This window comes from Limanda limanda, chromosome 2, assembly GCF_963576545.1.
Source record: "Limanda limanda chromosome 2, fLimLim1.1, whole genome shotgun sequence".
NCBI lineage: Eukaryota > Metazoa > Chordata > Actinopteri > Pleuronectiformes > Pleuronectidae > Limanda > Limanda limanda.
The window spans coordinates 26,045,380-26,062,516 of NC_083637.1; the positions used below are offsets into that span (position 1 = coordinate 26,045,380).

The 17,137-nt window shown below is 40.3% G+C and overlaps 1 protein-coding gene across 1 annotated transcript in view; it reads left to right on the plus strand.

Annotated features, from left to right (window-relative positions):
* The window catches only part of LOC133021779 (neuronal acetylcholine receptor subunit alpha-7-like), a 42,203-nt gene that overhangs the window by 265 nt on the left and 24,801 nt on the right, over positions 1 to 17,137 (plus strand). The window contains exon 2 of the mRNA XM_061088760.1: positions 14,694 to 14,833. Coding sequence (XP_060944743.1) covers positions 14,694 to 14,833 — 140 coding nt within the window. The remainder of the gene's footprint in view (positions 1 to 14,693; positions 14,834 to 17,137) is intronic.

Here is a 17,137-nt window from a genome sequence, read left to right on the forward strand (position 1 = left end):
GTTAGCTGACCATCTGGCGTTGGAGGAACATCTGCATCCACAACTGTAAAAGAGACATGCATGCGCAGGATTTGACTTGAGATATTATAACAATTTTAACGCACAACATGCACCGCAGTTTAAGAAATTGCTGCAAAAATGCGTGTCTGTGTTTTTACCGGAGAGCCTCCTTTATTACAGTGACAACATCTGGCCCAGAATAAGGAGGGGGTGATGCATGGAGTCCATTGGGGCCGTTCATCCCCTCCGTGTAATCTGCAGCTAAAGGATTGTTCGGTGCGTGACTACAGTGGAGTAGCCTCAGAGGAGGATAAATCTCTTTAATATGTTTGAATCCCTGCTTTACATTACACTTTTGTAGTTAGATGGGTTTTTAATATGCACATTTAACTTCTGAACATTTTATTCCTGCACGGTTGGACTGCAGTGGAAAAGAAAAAAGGCCCCACATGCAAACAAGTGATGATAAATGTAAAGAGGCTTCAGTCTTTATTCCCAACAGACACCACACCAACACCAGATTAAAGAGGAATCAACCTTAAAGTGCCTAAATTGATCATACAGTCAAATGTTGACAAGAATTGGAGATCATGCCCCCATAAAAGCTTGTGCCAAGAGAATTCTGTGTCTGTCATCACAGATCTAAGTGAAGGATTTCCCTCCTAAATAGTGCCAGTGTTCTACGAAGCTTTGCTGACAATCTGTAGGACAACGTTACAATGAGGATTTAAACTATCCTGACACTAAAAGATGGCTTATTCCTTTGTTAACTGTTATTGTGTCCTTCAGACACAGTTCTCTGGTATTAGATTCTCTCTGTGCAGTGTGTCATGGAGTCTTGATTAGACTTTTTTCACTGGATCATTTGGCTGGAATACACTCATGCATACTGTAATTGTGAAAAAAAAGTGTAGTGATGCTAGTGATTGTCAGTACTCGGCTTGGGTCTAATCACTCTGGGGGGAAAAAAATCAATAAACCTGTGAAAAAAATCTGTCTTTGCTCCTGGAGTTGATTAGAAACGTGCAAAAATGAAACCGTCATCTTAAAAAAACAGCTGCTCCTATAATCATTAAGTGTAAATGATTGCAAATTAAATGAAAACCTTTAAGGTGAGGAAATCCCAGCTTGATTGATCTTGATTCTAGGGCCTCCGGGTCAGTTCTTTTCTATCGTTGATTAAATGTAGTTGGCTTTAAAACAATTTGTCCTTTAAAATGTATTTTTTGACCTTTTTGTGTTGTCCTTAATCAATGTTCAGTTCTTTAATGATCAGGCACTGATCATTTGTTTAAAGATCCACTAATCAATAGTTTTTTATTCACAATCGAGAAAAAAATAATCATGTGCAATGTGTTATGGCTTTCTCAAAGTGACAGACAAATCTTCACTTCTTGCACTTCCCCTCAAGGGATTGGACTATGGACCAAACAGGACACATGGAGCAAATGTCAGCTAAGGAGACAGATATTTCCTTAGATGAGACAAACTCCAGCTGAGACTTGTGAAGCAAACACGTGGGCTAACCTGGAGACTTTGCATGATTCATGACGCAGCTTGTTTTCTCATTTGTAATGTTGGTGTGCGCTGCTGGCTCAGAGGAAGCGCTCCACAAAACTTATTTCCAGGAGCTAACAAAGTGACCTTGTTTGATATTCTTCGGGAAAAGAAGCTGAACTGCTCAGTCGCTCTGTTCTGTCTCCTTTACTTCTCAGATTCTGGATATGTATTGATCTTTTACAGATAGCTGTTAACAAGCTGCTTTAATGTGATTCGATTTTAAACTCGGCCAACTCGCCTCGATGTTAAGAGCACCTGAGGCTAATCCTTATTTATATCTGTCTACGTGGTAGCACCATCCTTGTGTCCTGTTGACTGGGTCCTGAGTTGCACAGGATCTTGTTGTAGGTATGTGTCTTGACAAGAAAAACATCCAAGATGAACAGTGTACTGACCCATTTAATGTGATAATGTGAAGGATACATTATTTTCATCAACAACATTAATATGAGAAATAAAAGGAACATCCATTAAGCAGAGGTTAATCATGTAGAAGTCAAAACATAAGGCAACAATATGTAAAGCATGTAAGCAGCTGAATGCAAACGACAACTGTCTCAGTGGTTTTCAGTCACAAGAGGAGCACTTATATATATTCTTTTAGCTTCTTGATTTTAAAACAAGCTGTAATTTTTCCTTTTCACAAAGATTGTAAATATTGACAGGGGGTTGTTGGTTTCTCTACATTCTCTCCAGTGGTCATTGTGAAAGTAGTCCACTGTGTTTTTTTTATATTCATTATTGTTTTTCTTTGTTGCATTCATTCCCACTGCTGTCTGTTTACTAGACTGCCTCTGGCGGACATTAAAGATTTATTCTGCTTTGATCAGTCTTTGCCCTACTGTCCTTACACATCAAGTTAATTTTGCTGCGAGCAGCAAGCTGTCAGGGGGTCTCCTTCTGGTCCCTAAAAACTCCAATATGTTGCACACAGAGAAGGGAATGCCCAGACTTTGCTTAGGGCTGTGAATTGTGTATAGTTTTCCACAGCTGCTCTCGACTGTACTTAACCTAATTCTTAAATTTGGTAGACTGAGATGTTTGCTTTTATCATTTTACATCATGCTTGGTGGTCAGTCAAAGAAAATAGTCCTTGTTAACTCCTGCGAGTGTTTTTTTTGTGTTTTTCATTCATCTATTAGTGCTGTAGGTTACAGGTTCAAAGCTAATGGGAGATCCCATTGTTAAGTGGAGGTGAAGAGCTGAGAAAAGAAACTCCACAGGTTTTTTGTGAGCCTGTTGCAGCTTTAAATGGTAGTGCTTGACTTGGAAAGTGGTGCTTCATTAAAAGAGTACTCAACTCATTTGACACATGAATCATTTTTGTATCTCGGCCTCTAAGAACAGCTGCGTCTTCTGGACCTTTGTCAAGTCTAAAATTATTGAGGGACTACAGGAGCAATACAGAAAGCAAATATTATAAAGTGGAAATCTGATTTTGGAAAGACATCGCTTTGCATCTTATTAAAGATATAATATCTGCTATCCTGCTGCATTATGGGGAATGTACGTTGTAGGATCGATTTCTTGGAGCCTTTATCTCCCAGAAGGCTGTGGATGCATGTGTAGCAGCAGCAGCAGCATATGTGTCATTTCATAAACAGAATTACCTTATGTCTAAATCAACATAATCCTTTTCCCCTTATTGTTAAGAACTTGTGTAATTTAGGGAGTCAGTGTTTAGTTATTGTAACTGTGGTTTGACGGTTTGTTTTTCGGTTGTTGGTTTAGAAAAGGGGAGTGGGCAAAACAAATAGGCAGCACTCTTCATTGGCCAGCAATTTTATGGAGGTGAAACCCTATAGCACTCTACCCCTCTAAAGACACGATTGAGACTGATGAAACTCAAGGGTATAATTATTATTAATATTATGATTGTTTACGCAATCAAAGTCCTTGGATGTTTGACCTGGTTTTCTAAATTGTCAAATAATCCACGTCAAACTGTTGGGAGGTTTTGACTCAGTGATTTGTCACACCTGTGAGGGTCATTGTCTCTGACAGTAACAAAATAAGCACACTGTGGAGACCAAGTCCATAAAACTTATTTTGAAGGCAGCGAGCGCTTTCAAGGGTGAACAGCTCGTAAACTGAATTGCCTGCATGTCTTGTGCTGCAGCATTCCAGCCATTAAAAATAATCATTTTTTATCCGTGTACAATACAACTGAGAATTAATGATTGAGGATCAAATAAGACCCCAGTTGGCTCTGTAATTGAAATACGAGCGGCCACTAATCCAATGGGAGAGATATATGGGAGCCATTTGAAGATGATAGATGCCTTTGGGGCACGGTAGGGCTCTGTCCATATTGGCATGTCAAGTGTTTCTGATGAGGTTGCGGCTCATGTAGCAGATGAGCAAGCGCTGAGTTTAAAGCTGGGAAAAACAACGGTTACACTTTGGACGATGCAAGAGAAAATTGAAGTGGAAGCGAGGTTAAGGATGTGTGGCTGCTTGTGGCGGCAAATAACTTTCCACAGCTTCGATTCTTTTGGTGAAGCTGAGCAAGCAGTGGCCATCGCTTATGCTGCAATACATCACATCCTCTTATTGTACATGCAAATATCTACAACTGGGGATGGTTGCTTTTGTGATTTGACCATTTTGGTTGCCCTCAGTTTAACCTCTCAGGCTACGTAATTGCATACTGCTGGAGTTGTGAGGCCTGAAAGGAATAACTGCTGACAGATGTGTTTTCAGGTAAAATATGATATATTAAGGAAACTGAAATAATTTAGGATTGTTGTATTAATAATACAGGGGCTTGCAGTGCATGTCATTGGTATTTGTTTTGTTAAATGGTGAATGGTAAATGGTCTATATTTATACTGTGCTTTTCTAGTGTTGATGACCACTCAAGCTCTTTACAGTACAGTTTTATCATTCTCTTATTCACACTCACACATTCATACAGTGCATCTATGTGCAGCACTTTCTCAATCACACATCACTCGTACACTGTCGACACAGCCGTCAGGGGCAGAGGCCTTGTGCAAGATACTGGCTCTGTGTCTTGCACAAGGACACTTCGGCATGCACAATGGGGAGAGACTGGAATCGACACCACAGATTCTGGTTAGAGGACGACCTGCTCTACCTACTGAGACATATGTCACCACTATCATAAAGTTATATGTGTCTCCCCAATCATGACCTAAAAGTAGTAAACATCTCTGACTCCCATCTGAAATTCAACATGCTGGGCACAAAGATTTAAAAATAGCATATTTTATTTTTTCAGTTTTGGTTCATCGGAGCGCTGCAACTTTCAAATCACTATCTTGCCTGAAACAAAACTGAATGCTATCTTGGAAAATGTAATTCAGTGACTGCTGAACCTCGGTTTTTGCTAGATTGGAATATATGCATGTTGTGCTTTGTGTTGCTAGTGTGAAAAGTAGGCAGAAAAGTAAGTGTTTGATAATAAAGAGCATTATGTTCTGTTATATTTAGTTTTCACTTGTTGGTCACTTGAAAAGCTTAATTTTACTTAGTTGTGTAGTGAGGATCATTTTGAATTTTAGCACAGTCAGGCATAACAGCCTCTGATAAGATAAGATCAAGTAAAACCTGGAGGGGAACATCACTTCTAACAGCAGTAGAAGAAGCTGTGGACCAGAAAATAAATAAATAAGCAAGACTTAAAGATCCGAAAGAGATTATGCTACTGAGGCCATTTGAAAGATAAGTAAAACTTAGAGATGAGCCGGATACTCGGCTGAAACGAGTATCCGGTACGGATAAAGCACTTTTGCCGAGTACGATTATTATACGAGTAATCAGAGTCATTATCTGTGCTGGGACTGAATGAAAATCCTCACACAGTGTCACAGCGCTCCACCCGTCACACACGGCTCTGCTCACTCACTCACAGAACAGCTCTCTGTCTCTCAGTCACTCAGGTTCACTGAGCAATGCGCATCGGGACTGTGTGTGTGTGTGAGATGCGAGGGACGTTCACTGTCTCCCGGAGAAATGAACACTCTGTGTTTTTAGTATAGAAACACGTGAATTATATTTGTTCACAAGTCATAATGACTGGTTGTTATTTTCACTTTACATTTACACTTACTTTACAGTAAAGTAAACCTCTATTAAATACAGTACAACATGACAGTTTGTATGGTTTGAAATTGTCATTTATTATCACACTGGCATTTAATTATCACGGCAAACAATTACACTGCACTAAACTTTAAGTGTTAATGTAAAGTGAAAATAACAAAACCAGTCTGTATGACTTGTGAACGAATATAATTCACGTCTTTATATACTAAAAACACAGAGTGTTCATTTCCCCGGGAGACAGTGAACGTCCCTCGCAGCACACACACACACACACACACACACACACACACACACACACACACACACACACACACACACACACACACACACACACACACACACACACACACACACACACACACACACACACACACACACACACACACACACACACACACACACACACACACACACACACACACACACACACACACACACACACACACGGTGTGGAAATAAATAAAAAAATAATAATAATAAAAAAATCCTAAAAAAATGTCAAAGTTAAAAAGAAAGTTATGTTGAACCAGCCCACTTCCGGGTTAAATCACACCCACTTCCGGGTTAGGCCCCGCCCACTCCGAGTACGGATACGGATAATTCATATGGTTAACAGATACAGATAATGCTGTACTCGCTCATCCCTAGTAAAACTATACATATAGTGGATATTTTCTTCCATTGCTCTAAAGATAGCCTCAGTTCTTCCTGTCATGGATGTCGGTGCTGGAAACTTTTGCTTCGAGATCGCTCTTGACACTAGAGTAGTTGCAGTTGCCCCCAGGCATAGACAACATAATGAGAGAGTAATCCAAACTACCTTAAAACCACTCTGACCTCCTTTAAAGTGAGGGGTCACACTGTCAGCCAAGTGCACAGGGCAGTATAGCGATGTTGAGCAAGAGAGGAGCTTCCCCATGTTTGTTGGCTACACAAAGTCTCCCTCTTCTAACAGATTTAATGAATAAACTGTAGCCTTGTGAGAGATTATGATAGTATGTTGCCATCAGAGGTCAAGTCCCGTAAAAGTTTCGGATTAAAGTGCTGTCACTAAGAAATAGTAATTATTTCACATTAGGTGAGATAAAACTATTATTGGTCAGCAAAAGGAAGATTTTAGAGGGTATTATATTGTTTATACTGTAAGTGTTTTAAGTTATCTATTTTACAATTCTACAAATCTGTCTGTGGCCTGCATATCTCCAGAACTGTTTGTATTATCGCCTTTAGACCTGGCATGTGTATTGTTAAGAGGACATGGGATGGATTCAATATTAAGAAGGTTTCAATAAACATGTGGCCAGTGCTCTCATTTTTGCAGCGAAGGCTGGGATTCATCCACATAAGTGATTTTTTAGATTATGACAACAGCTTGTTCACGACAACGTCAGGGACCACGACAGCTGATTCCAGGTTCGTTTACTGAGTCAAGCTTCACTGAGCTTTGAAAAAACAGTGGAACAGCTCTTGGTGTGGCTCTGGGGTTCTCCAGACCCCGCCATTCCAGAGCAAGTCCTCACTTGCCACGGTTCAATTACTGCACATCACTTTGCCAGTTACAGATGGAAAGCTGCACCCAGCATCCCAAGCCAGGCAAACAGCCCATTCCAAACAGGCGTGTTTACAACAGGCACTGCACTAATTCTTTGAATTTCACAGCTATCATCAAAACAAACGTTTTATTTGATACTGTGCAAGCAAACTAAAGACTCATTATAACCGTGGAAATACAACCATACAGCACATATGGATAAAAGGAAGCATGCAGATAAGACAGAATGAAAGACATAAGAACTGAAGGACTGAGATAAAGCATATGGGACAGTGCATTGACAAACAACCAGCTCTCAGGAAGCTGCCGTAGATGCAAACTAAAGCCCTCTGTAATATCGCAGACCCACTGCCTGAGAACACAGTGGAAAAACTCAACACAACTAACAGACTGCATGCAGGCACTGCAGCCTACCTGTTTCTGTTACATTGTCTTTCCAAGAAGGTTGTGAAAATGTGTGTGTCTCTTCCACGAGTAAGAGCTAGGCCATGTGTTCAGAATATTTATCTATAATTCATACAGGAAACAAGAGGATTCATTTGACCCTTTTAGATTTGACATCAGTATTGGCCATAGTGCTCCTTAGTCAGAGATTTGTTTATTTTTTACAGTGTCTTTTTCTTTGCATCTCAGTTTGTCTTAGCTCGACTTGTTTCAGTCCATTGACTCTCAAAACCTTCGCTGGCTGCCGCTCTCACTCATTATGCAGATTCCCTGTCACACCAAGATTTAGGGGTGCCCCGTCTGACACTGGCCAACACCCTCACACACAAACACATAGCGATCAGTCTTTGTTTATTTTTGCCTCATTAGATAATTAGTCATCCACTCAGTCATTGGGGGTGCACTCCAGTCTCTTCCGTCACTGGATGATTGCTGGAATATGTTGAGACAACATCTAATTTGGACAACAGTCACTGGGGAGATGCAGGCGGATGGGTGACTTTGTGTTGTTATAACATCTTTCAAATTATTCTGATGGCATTGAATTTAATGAGATACAAGTGAGAGAGTCTGCTGGCTCGTTGGTGGTTTGTAGGAACTGTTGCAACAATGTTGGGTTGTGTGAGAAGGTTGTTTGTAGAGGCAGGTGTGATTTTTCTCTCTCTCTCTCTGCCCTTGTTTGCTGCTTCTCCCTTGAGATTGACAATCAAATTATGGCAAATTGTTTTCTGGTTAATACGAATATTGAAAAATGTCTCTATCAAATCAACAGTTAATTGAACTGCCAGATTTTTTCGACAGGGTTCAACTGGCCATTTAGGTTAACAACAATTTTCCTGTATTATAGTGAACAAAGTAGGTCGTACATTCAGAGCTAATGCAAACTAACTACGCAAATTACAGATTGGCTTTTGTTCAATATCTTGATCTACCTAAACTTTTACAAAAAGTTTGTTGTACAATGCCAGAGATTTGAATTTAAGGAGACATGATGCTTATTCTGATTTTCTTCTTTATTTTATTATTTCTTTTCAGTTTTTTGTGAATGTTAAATATTAGCAAAGTTAAATAGCCTAATATGCTAAGCTCTCTCCTTACTCAGAAAACACTGCTCCTGAAACACATAGTCAGAAGTCACTGATACTTTGGCGACATTGTGATGTCACAAAACATCTTAACTCCCCACGTTTGCATAAAAGAGGCCTAGTGGTTAGTCTGGCATGCCCCGTAATAAAATCAAATAAAGCGAGGAGCTGCAGCAATAGACAGTTAACAGTAGTAGTGGACAGAGGAAAGTCATCAGTTTTGTGAACATTAGAGCAATTAAACCTTTTCAAGTTTGAACCCAAATTGAAATCATGAAACTGAATATGAGCACAATTTTGCTCCTTTAAGTTGCTCTCTCAGACTCAGCCTCGGTCCACAGCTGCTTGTCCCTGTTGCAGATGTCTTGACCATGAGGACCAGATGCACATCAAGTTGCATGTGAAGGATGTGGGTGTTGAGTGAGCTGAAGGAACTACTAAACGTTGATCATATTTAAAGTATACTGACATGAAGTTTCCATCATTACATCAAAGGAAACATGTGGTCATATTATCAGTCTTATTACATCATCACATACTGGCTGCCAAGCAAAAGACAAAGCCGAGTGCAAGAACAGACAGATTATTAGTCTTACTGCTCAGTTAAAGTATAAATATCTCTGTTCAAATCTTATGTTCTTTGACAATAAATCTTCCAAATTAAATACATTATATAGTTTTCTTAATTACCATTTCCTGATTCATTGTCCCTGTCCATCATATAATGCAAAGTTGTAATAATTACTTAAAATAGGTTGCAGGCTGATGCATTTGAGTCAGTCCGTCCGTCCGCCCGTCTGTCACAGCGGTAATTTAGGTTGTTTTTTATCCGGATTAAACTTGGCAAGATGAGTGGGAGTTGGGTCAGGACCTGCACTATTGATTTTTATTTTTCCAAAACCATTAAAATCAATATAAAAGCATGGGATCAAAGATTTGGTCAAATTATTCTGGATTTTGACCAAACTTGAAATGCAGCATTGGGGGACTGAGATACACTGACAACATCTTGCGTTGAACAGGCACATTTAGTTTCCTTCATGATGATGAATGAGTGATGAATGATCGAACTCAATGAATAAATAATGTCATGATGCAATAACTGTGTGAATGGTCTCAAGTAGTCTTTCAACAAAATTTAACCTGCTGAAGGGACTGTGTTCCCTTTTTTTCAGCCTGAAACGAAAACCTGCTCATTAATGCTCAGGCTTCAACTCAAGCTGATAAAGCTGCTTCTCTCTGTCGAGCACAAAGGAGTTAGAGCTTATATTAATAGCTGCAACACACATGTGCCCGCAAAATCATGCTCATCGGGTCTTACAAGCTCATATACAGTGGTATTATCATTATATGATTTTGTATGATTATTTTTGCTAGTTTTTGTGGTTTAGCTTAAAGTTGATTTCAATTAAACTGTAAGAACCCAATAAATAAAGTGACAAAACTATGGGTTTTAGATATATTTGGAAGCATTTTATTTAGGGTTTGAAATAATTACAATTCAGTATCATTTTGCAAGAGCTTGGTTATGATTAATAATAATTTAAATTACATTTATTACCTTGCAGTTTTGTCTCGCCTTGTCTGAGACGCTCTACTCACAGTCTAAGCTGTATTTTATTTTAATTTTACTATATATACATAGAAACACATGAATGTGGATAGTGATAAAGTAAACATGCTGGTCGATCAACTATCAACACAACAATAAGAGGACGTCATGGTGCCGCCCATCAGGAATGATTGACAGCTGATCTGTGTGTGGAGCAGAAACGTCACCACGACGAACTTTGATCAACAAACATGGAGACAAAATAAGTTAAAGATTTACAAACAGAATCTAAATCACTGATTTTAATGACTCAAGTCTATTTGAGTTTACAGAATTTAGCTGTGGTTCCATCAAGATTAAACTTAACTCCAGCATAGAGAGGCTGAGTGAATGTGGTCTGGACTCTGTGGAGGAGAGTCATGGTGTCAGAGACACTGTAGAAGGACAGAACACCTGCACTGTGATCCAGGTACACTCCTACTCTGGAGGACACAGGACCTGACACTGGAGTCTGGATGTTGTTGTAATAAAATATATAACTGTTTCCATCACAATATAATGACCAAGATTTATCATTGAATCCAAATACACATTCACCTGAGCGTCCTCTGTTGATATTCTTGTATGCCACTGCTACACGAACTCCTCCTATCACCGCACGCTCCACCTCCACCTCCCAGTAATAACGTCCAATCAGACCCTCTCTACTCAGGACCTGAGGCCAATACGTGAATCTGTCTGGGTGATTAGAATAAGACTGTTCTTCACTCACTAATGTTACTTTTTTGTTTCCCTCAGATAATAACAGATATGTGTTTACTGTGTTTGGATCCAGTGTGATTTCCTGTGAATATTTTAAGAAGCCAGCTCTGGTCTCTGGCTCTGGTTTTGGCAGTAAAACATCCCCTTGAGACAAAATCTGTAAAATCTCTGTCCCTGTCTCACTCATAAAGGCCTTTAGTGGACCTCTGACCTGTGACACAGCTGCTGTCAAGTTCCTCCGAGGACGGATCCTGATGCTGGATGAGTGTGTAGATTCACTGAGTGGTGACAGTGGCTCCACCAGCTTGTGCTTCTTCAATGGAGCTAACTGAAGATGAGGCTGGATGTGTTTTTCACAATAAGAGGCCAAACAAATCAAACAGGACTTGAGAGCTTTCAGTTTTTTCCCAGTGCAGACATCACAAACCACATCGTCAGGTCCAGCATAGCAGTGATCAGCAGGATCAGCTTGGAGTCCAGTCTTCTTCAGCTGCTCCACTACATCAGCTAACATGGTGTTTTTCCCCAGGACAGGCCTCGGTGTGAAGGTCTGTCTACAATCAGGGCAGCTGTAGCTTCCTCTCTCATCCCCTTTGTCCCAGTGGGTGTTAATACAGCTCATACAGTAGTTGTGTCCACAGCCAGTAGTCACCGGATCCTTCAGTAGATCCAGACAGATCGAACAGCAGAATCTTTCTCTGTCCAGTTGATTTTCTTGCTGCTCCATTTCAGATGGTGCCAGTGACGGAAGAATAGTTTCCTCCCTCTGAACAGAAACAGATCTCTGCTCCTCCCTCTCTCGTCCACTTCCTCTTTTTCCCACGTTTTAACACACTATTGAAAAGAGCAACAGTATGGTCTTACCTCTCCTCAGCTTTGTTGCCACACGGTTTAAAGGCAGCTGCCTTTGTCAAAATGTTTAAATGCAGCTACCTTTAAACTGTTTAAAGGCAGCTACCTTTAAAGGCAGCTACCTTTAAACAGTGTACTGCAATGCATTGCAAACATAATAGATACATATGGCACACATAATAATGAAACCTTAAACAGGGCTCCAGAGCTGCATTACCAGACAAACAGCAGGTTTTACATGTTTCAAAGAGATCAAAGCTATTGCTGTAAGAACTGGGTTAAAGTGACTTTAATGTTAAAATATATTTAAAGTTCGCAAGGCACGAACATCAATTGGCTATGATACATTAATAACCATTTCATACAGAGGAGTAAAGTCATAGCAAGTTTGAGTCTTTTTATGTAACTCACGAAAAGAAAGCAGTTTACCAGTTTCAGTCATTCAGTATCATGTTCCATTGACATCACTGCAAAGTCCTACACATTCATTTGTACCATATTGTTGCACATTGTTATAACAACAGCTCAACTCTCTATCAACATCTAAAACTCAAGCCTGGATAAAGGTCACTACACAGAGAGACACTTAAGAAACTGGTCACCTTGGCAGTCTTGATATGATTTGCCCCAAGACTGTTCTGTGGGTCAGAAAGTACAAGTTGCAAAATTCCGGGAATATTCAAAGTTGGAAACTTTCCATGGGAATTAACGGGAATATACGGGAATTAACCGGGAATAAACTGGAAATGTTGTGGGTAATTTATACTAACTGTGTTTACCTTGTCATATACAGACATAAATATAAACATTTTGTTGTGTCATAGGCTGATTTGAGCCCTGAGGAAACTTTGGGCACTTGACTATATGCTTCTGCATCGTTGTGTCATTCTTAACATAGGTCTTTGCACAGTATTTTCAAATGTACACAGCCTTTCCTTCTACATTGGATGGGGTGAAATGTCTCCACACATCAGATAGTGCACGTGGCATTGTTCTGTAGAATTAGATGAGAAAAAAGTTTTTAAAAAAACATTAATGCAATGCCAGAGATATAAATAGTTACCCAAACAATTGGAATAGTCTGTAAAAACATTTTACAATTGATGGATAAATTAATGGAAATAGGCTAGATGAACAGATGAACAATCCTCAATAAGCATGCTAATATATTTTCCCGAGTAATATCATCGAAACGTACCTGACAAGTCCTGCACACCTCAGTAGGCCTCAATAGGTCTGTAGTGTGCAGGATGCTGGGAATTATCTGTGCATGTGATGGAAGAATGCACAGTGGAGGGTTGAAATTCAACATGCAGCATGTGCTGCATTCCATACATCTTTAAAATAGAGTTTTGAATGATGTTTTTATTGCTCAGGGTTTAATTTTTTAAAAAATTCCCAAAATTCCCGAGCTTAATATTCCCGTGGAAAGTTTCCGGAAATTTACCGGAAACTTTCCACCCCTTTGCAACCCTAAGTACAACTGACTTGGTATTTGTAATAAAACCCTTAACACACCTTGAAATTGTCTTACAATAAATTAACCAATATTTTGTAAACAATAATATTAATAACCAGGGGTCTCGGGGGGCACCGTTGAGCCATTTCGCCACGCCCATTGAAAATTCCTCCAGAATATGTCAATTTTCATCACTTTCAAATTTTCTGCAAATTTTGTTTAGAATTTAAGCATGTTAAAGCCTTCAAAAAGCCAATTAATTTGCCTGAAAAATAATAATAATCCTTACACTTTCAATAGGGCCTTCACTGTCTGTCAGTGCCTGTCAGTGCTCGGGCCCTAAATATTCATTTTCTGTGGTATTGTTATAACATTTTAACCTGGGCTAGGTAAGGCTTCATGCTGTGGTCCCATTGTGTTTTCCAGCTTATAAATCCCAGCTAGAGTCATCTGCAGGCATCTGTTTACCCAAAAATATTCAGGCGGAAATAAAAACCTTCTACTTAAGTGTGTTCCAACTGCTATTACTCAATGCCAGTAGCACTTAGAGGGATTCTGACTGTTGAGGGAAAACGTTATGTTACCTTTCAAAAGAGACCAAGACCATGCATGTACTCCAAATGGTTCAAGAACAGCTTTCAATTTACTTTGGGTATTCCTCAGACAGGCTTTTAGGCGAATTTCACCCCCGCCTCATTCAACATATCGTAATTTAATCAGGATTTCTCGAGGGATTTGGCTCCGCATGATCAATGTTGGAAATAATTGCAATAATAGCATTGATTAGATTACTGGCATTAATGCGTGTGGAAGAAAACTTTCAGTTGATTCTATTCTGGGTTGGTTATGTCTTTGTGCTTCCTTAAATGTTTGGTGAGCTTAGATGTGCAACTTGACTTTTTACCTTTTATAATGGCTCATCTCAGCCAAGTTAGCAATGCATTCTAGACTAATTTAATCAGGATTTCTTGGGGGATTTGGCTCCGCATGATCAATGTTGGAAATAATTGCAATAATATCGTTGATTAGATTACTGGCATTAATGCGTGTGGAAGAAGACTTTCAGTTGATTTTATTCTGGGTTGGTTATGTCTTTGTATTTCCTTAAATGTTTGGTGAGCTTAGCAGGTCCTGATATACACACAGCGTCCTTGCAGTTTAGGAACCGATAAGCAGAACCAATATTCTATTTTTTTTACGGGAACCGTACCCAACCCTTCTCATACCTGATGTCTTAACCTATGTAACCCTCTCGAACACCCAGAGTTACCTCTATTTGTTTCCTCCTTCCTTTCCTCTCATCTCTTTAACATCCCTCTCATTCTCAGTTTTCTTTCATTTTGTCTATTACATCAGGTTGTCATGGGGGTGTGTACCAGAGGAAGCTGTACCATGACCTGATGGTCAACTACAATCGGCTGGAGAGACCGGTCCAGAACGACTCAGCACCAATCGTGGTGGACCTTGGCCTCACACTGCTACAGATCATTGATGTGGTGAGTGTGTGTGTTTGTGTGTGATTCCATCTCATTTTAAGTGTAAAATACAGAGTGCTTGAGGACAGAGGGAAGAATCAAATTTTGAATAAGTCTCAGAAATCACAAAGTGAGCTAAAAGAAATTAAGTTACATATTTTTGTCTTGTTTACACTAAAGGCAACTAATTTATCTACAGTGACTGTGGCACATGCTAGTGGACATACCTTGTGGTTGTTGCACTTCATCTTCCTCCTCTTCCAACCTAAAACCTTATTCCACCAGTGGATTCACCCAACCAAGTGAGAATATTAATCTTTGAAATATCTCTCTCCTCTTGATCCTTTTATTCATTTCATGGCTTTACAGGCCCTCAGTCTTTTCTTGTATTCGTCAACAAAATCCAGTCTCAGTGCTGAGATATGCCTGCTTACTTTCGCCCATTTTTTTTCTTCAATCGCCTGCATGTTTTTGTTTACTGGAGATTAACACTGGCGTCGGTTCTTATCACCAAGCTGGGTCTTCTACGTGTATGGCTCTGCTTTTCCATCCTGAGATATTTAAAATATTATTTTTTTTGTCTGTCGCGTGGTACAAATGTCATGAACACGTCCACACGCTCTGCTTGCCTTAATGCAATCCCAACATCGTCTGGAATGCTCCTGATGTCCTGGGGAATCTCATCCTGGATCAGTGATCAGCAAGATCATGGACAGTCTGTGGTGTTACTTGGCGGCGAAGGAAACACCGATACAGTGTCCCAGACACTGTAAATCAAATTTAGTCAATGGCATCAATGCCTCTGTCTTCATGAACTACCTACACACTCTTTCCACATTAAGCTGTGCATTGTCCTGTACCAAGAGGAACCCAGGGCCCACTGCACCAGCATAAGGTCTGACAATCACTATGAGAATTTCATCGCAGTACCTAACAGCAGTCAGGGTACCGTTGGCTATGACATGGATGTCTGTTTGACCCACCAGGGACATGACTCCCCAGACCATCAATAACCCACATCTCCAGACTCTTTGACGCCTGTCACAAGCGCTCAGTGTGAACCTGCTCTCACCTATGAAGAGGATGGGGTGGCAGTGGCGGACCTTCCAATTCTGGTGTTTTCTGACGAATGCCATCGAACTGCACGGTGCTGGGCTGTGAGCACAGGTCCCACTGGAGGATGTCAGGCCCTCATACCACCCTCATGACAATTTGGTATGGAACATGCACACCAGTAGCCTGCTGGAGGTCATTTTGTTGGGTTATGGCAATGCTCCTCCTGTTCCTCCTCGCACAAAGGAGCAGACACCAGTCCTGTTGCTTGGTTGATGCCCTTCTACTGACCTGTAGAAAGGCCGGTCTCCTTGAATCTTTTCCATTCTGTTGAGACTGTGCTGGGAGACACAGCAAACTTTCTTGGGACCGCACGTATGGATGTGCCTTCCTGGCAGAGCTGGACTACCAGTGCAACCTGATTTTTCTACTAGTTGTGACAAGGCCACTAGCAGAACACATGACACGAGAAGAATTTGTGAAGGAGGATAAAGAGAGAACTACTGTCTGTGGCCAGTACATAAAAAAACATTCCCTTTTGTGAGGTTTGTCTTGCTTTTGCCTCTCCATTGCACCAGTTGTCCTTTTCATTTGCACCAAGCAGTGAAACTGATTGACAATCACTCGTTCTTCCTAAATTGACAGATTGATATCTCTGAAGTTTAACTGACTTGGTGTTATACTGTAAAGATTAAGTGTCCCCTTAATGTTTTTTTAGCAGTGTATTTAGGGAGCTTAAGAAGTGTTGGTAGTAGCAGTTTTTTAAGTTTGGTGTGAGGTAAGCTGAGTAAAGGTAACTGGGTGTAGCCTTGTGTTTTACACATGAGAACAGTACAGTATTTTTCTCTGCGTCTTAATGAGAACGCTATTTTCGCAAAATGTTCTTTACACACTTTCTGTGAACTCTCCAGACCTAACAACAACAGCCGTTTCCTCTCCTTTCATGCACACCATTTTAAGTAGTTTCTTCATAGAAAAGCTTCATTCAAAACATCAGTTCCTACGTGTGTTCTACATTGTATACCCACAGCTGATTGACACTTCTATGGTTTTGGTAGATTTCCTGTCACATTAAATGCTATGTTCTGTCCCATCTGTGTTTGCCCCGCGCTTGGCTTTGTGTTTCCTCCCGCTCCCCAGCTCCTGCACCTACCCTCGCACAAACCCACACATAACTTCTTGCCGGTTAGCCTTACCAAGCCTTGCCAAAGCACTCATCCAAAAACCCCAAGCAGACAACCCTGTCACATCCCTGAGCCAGCCATGTCACAA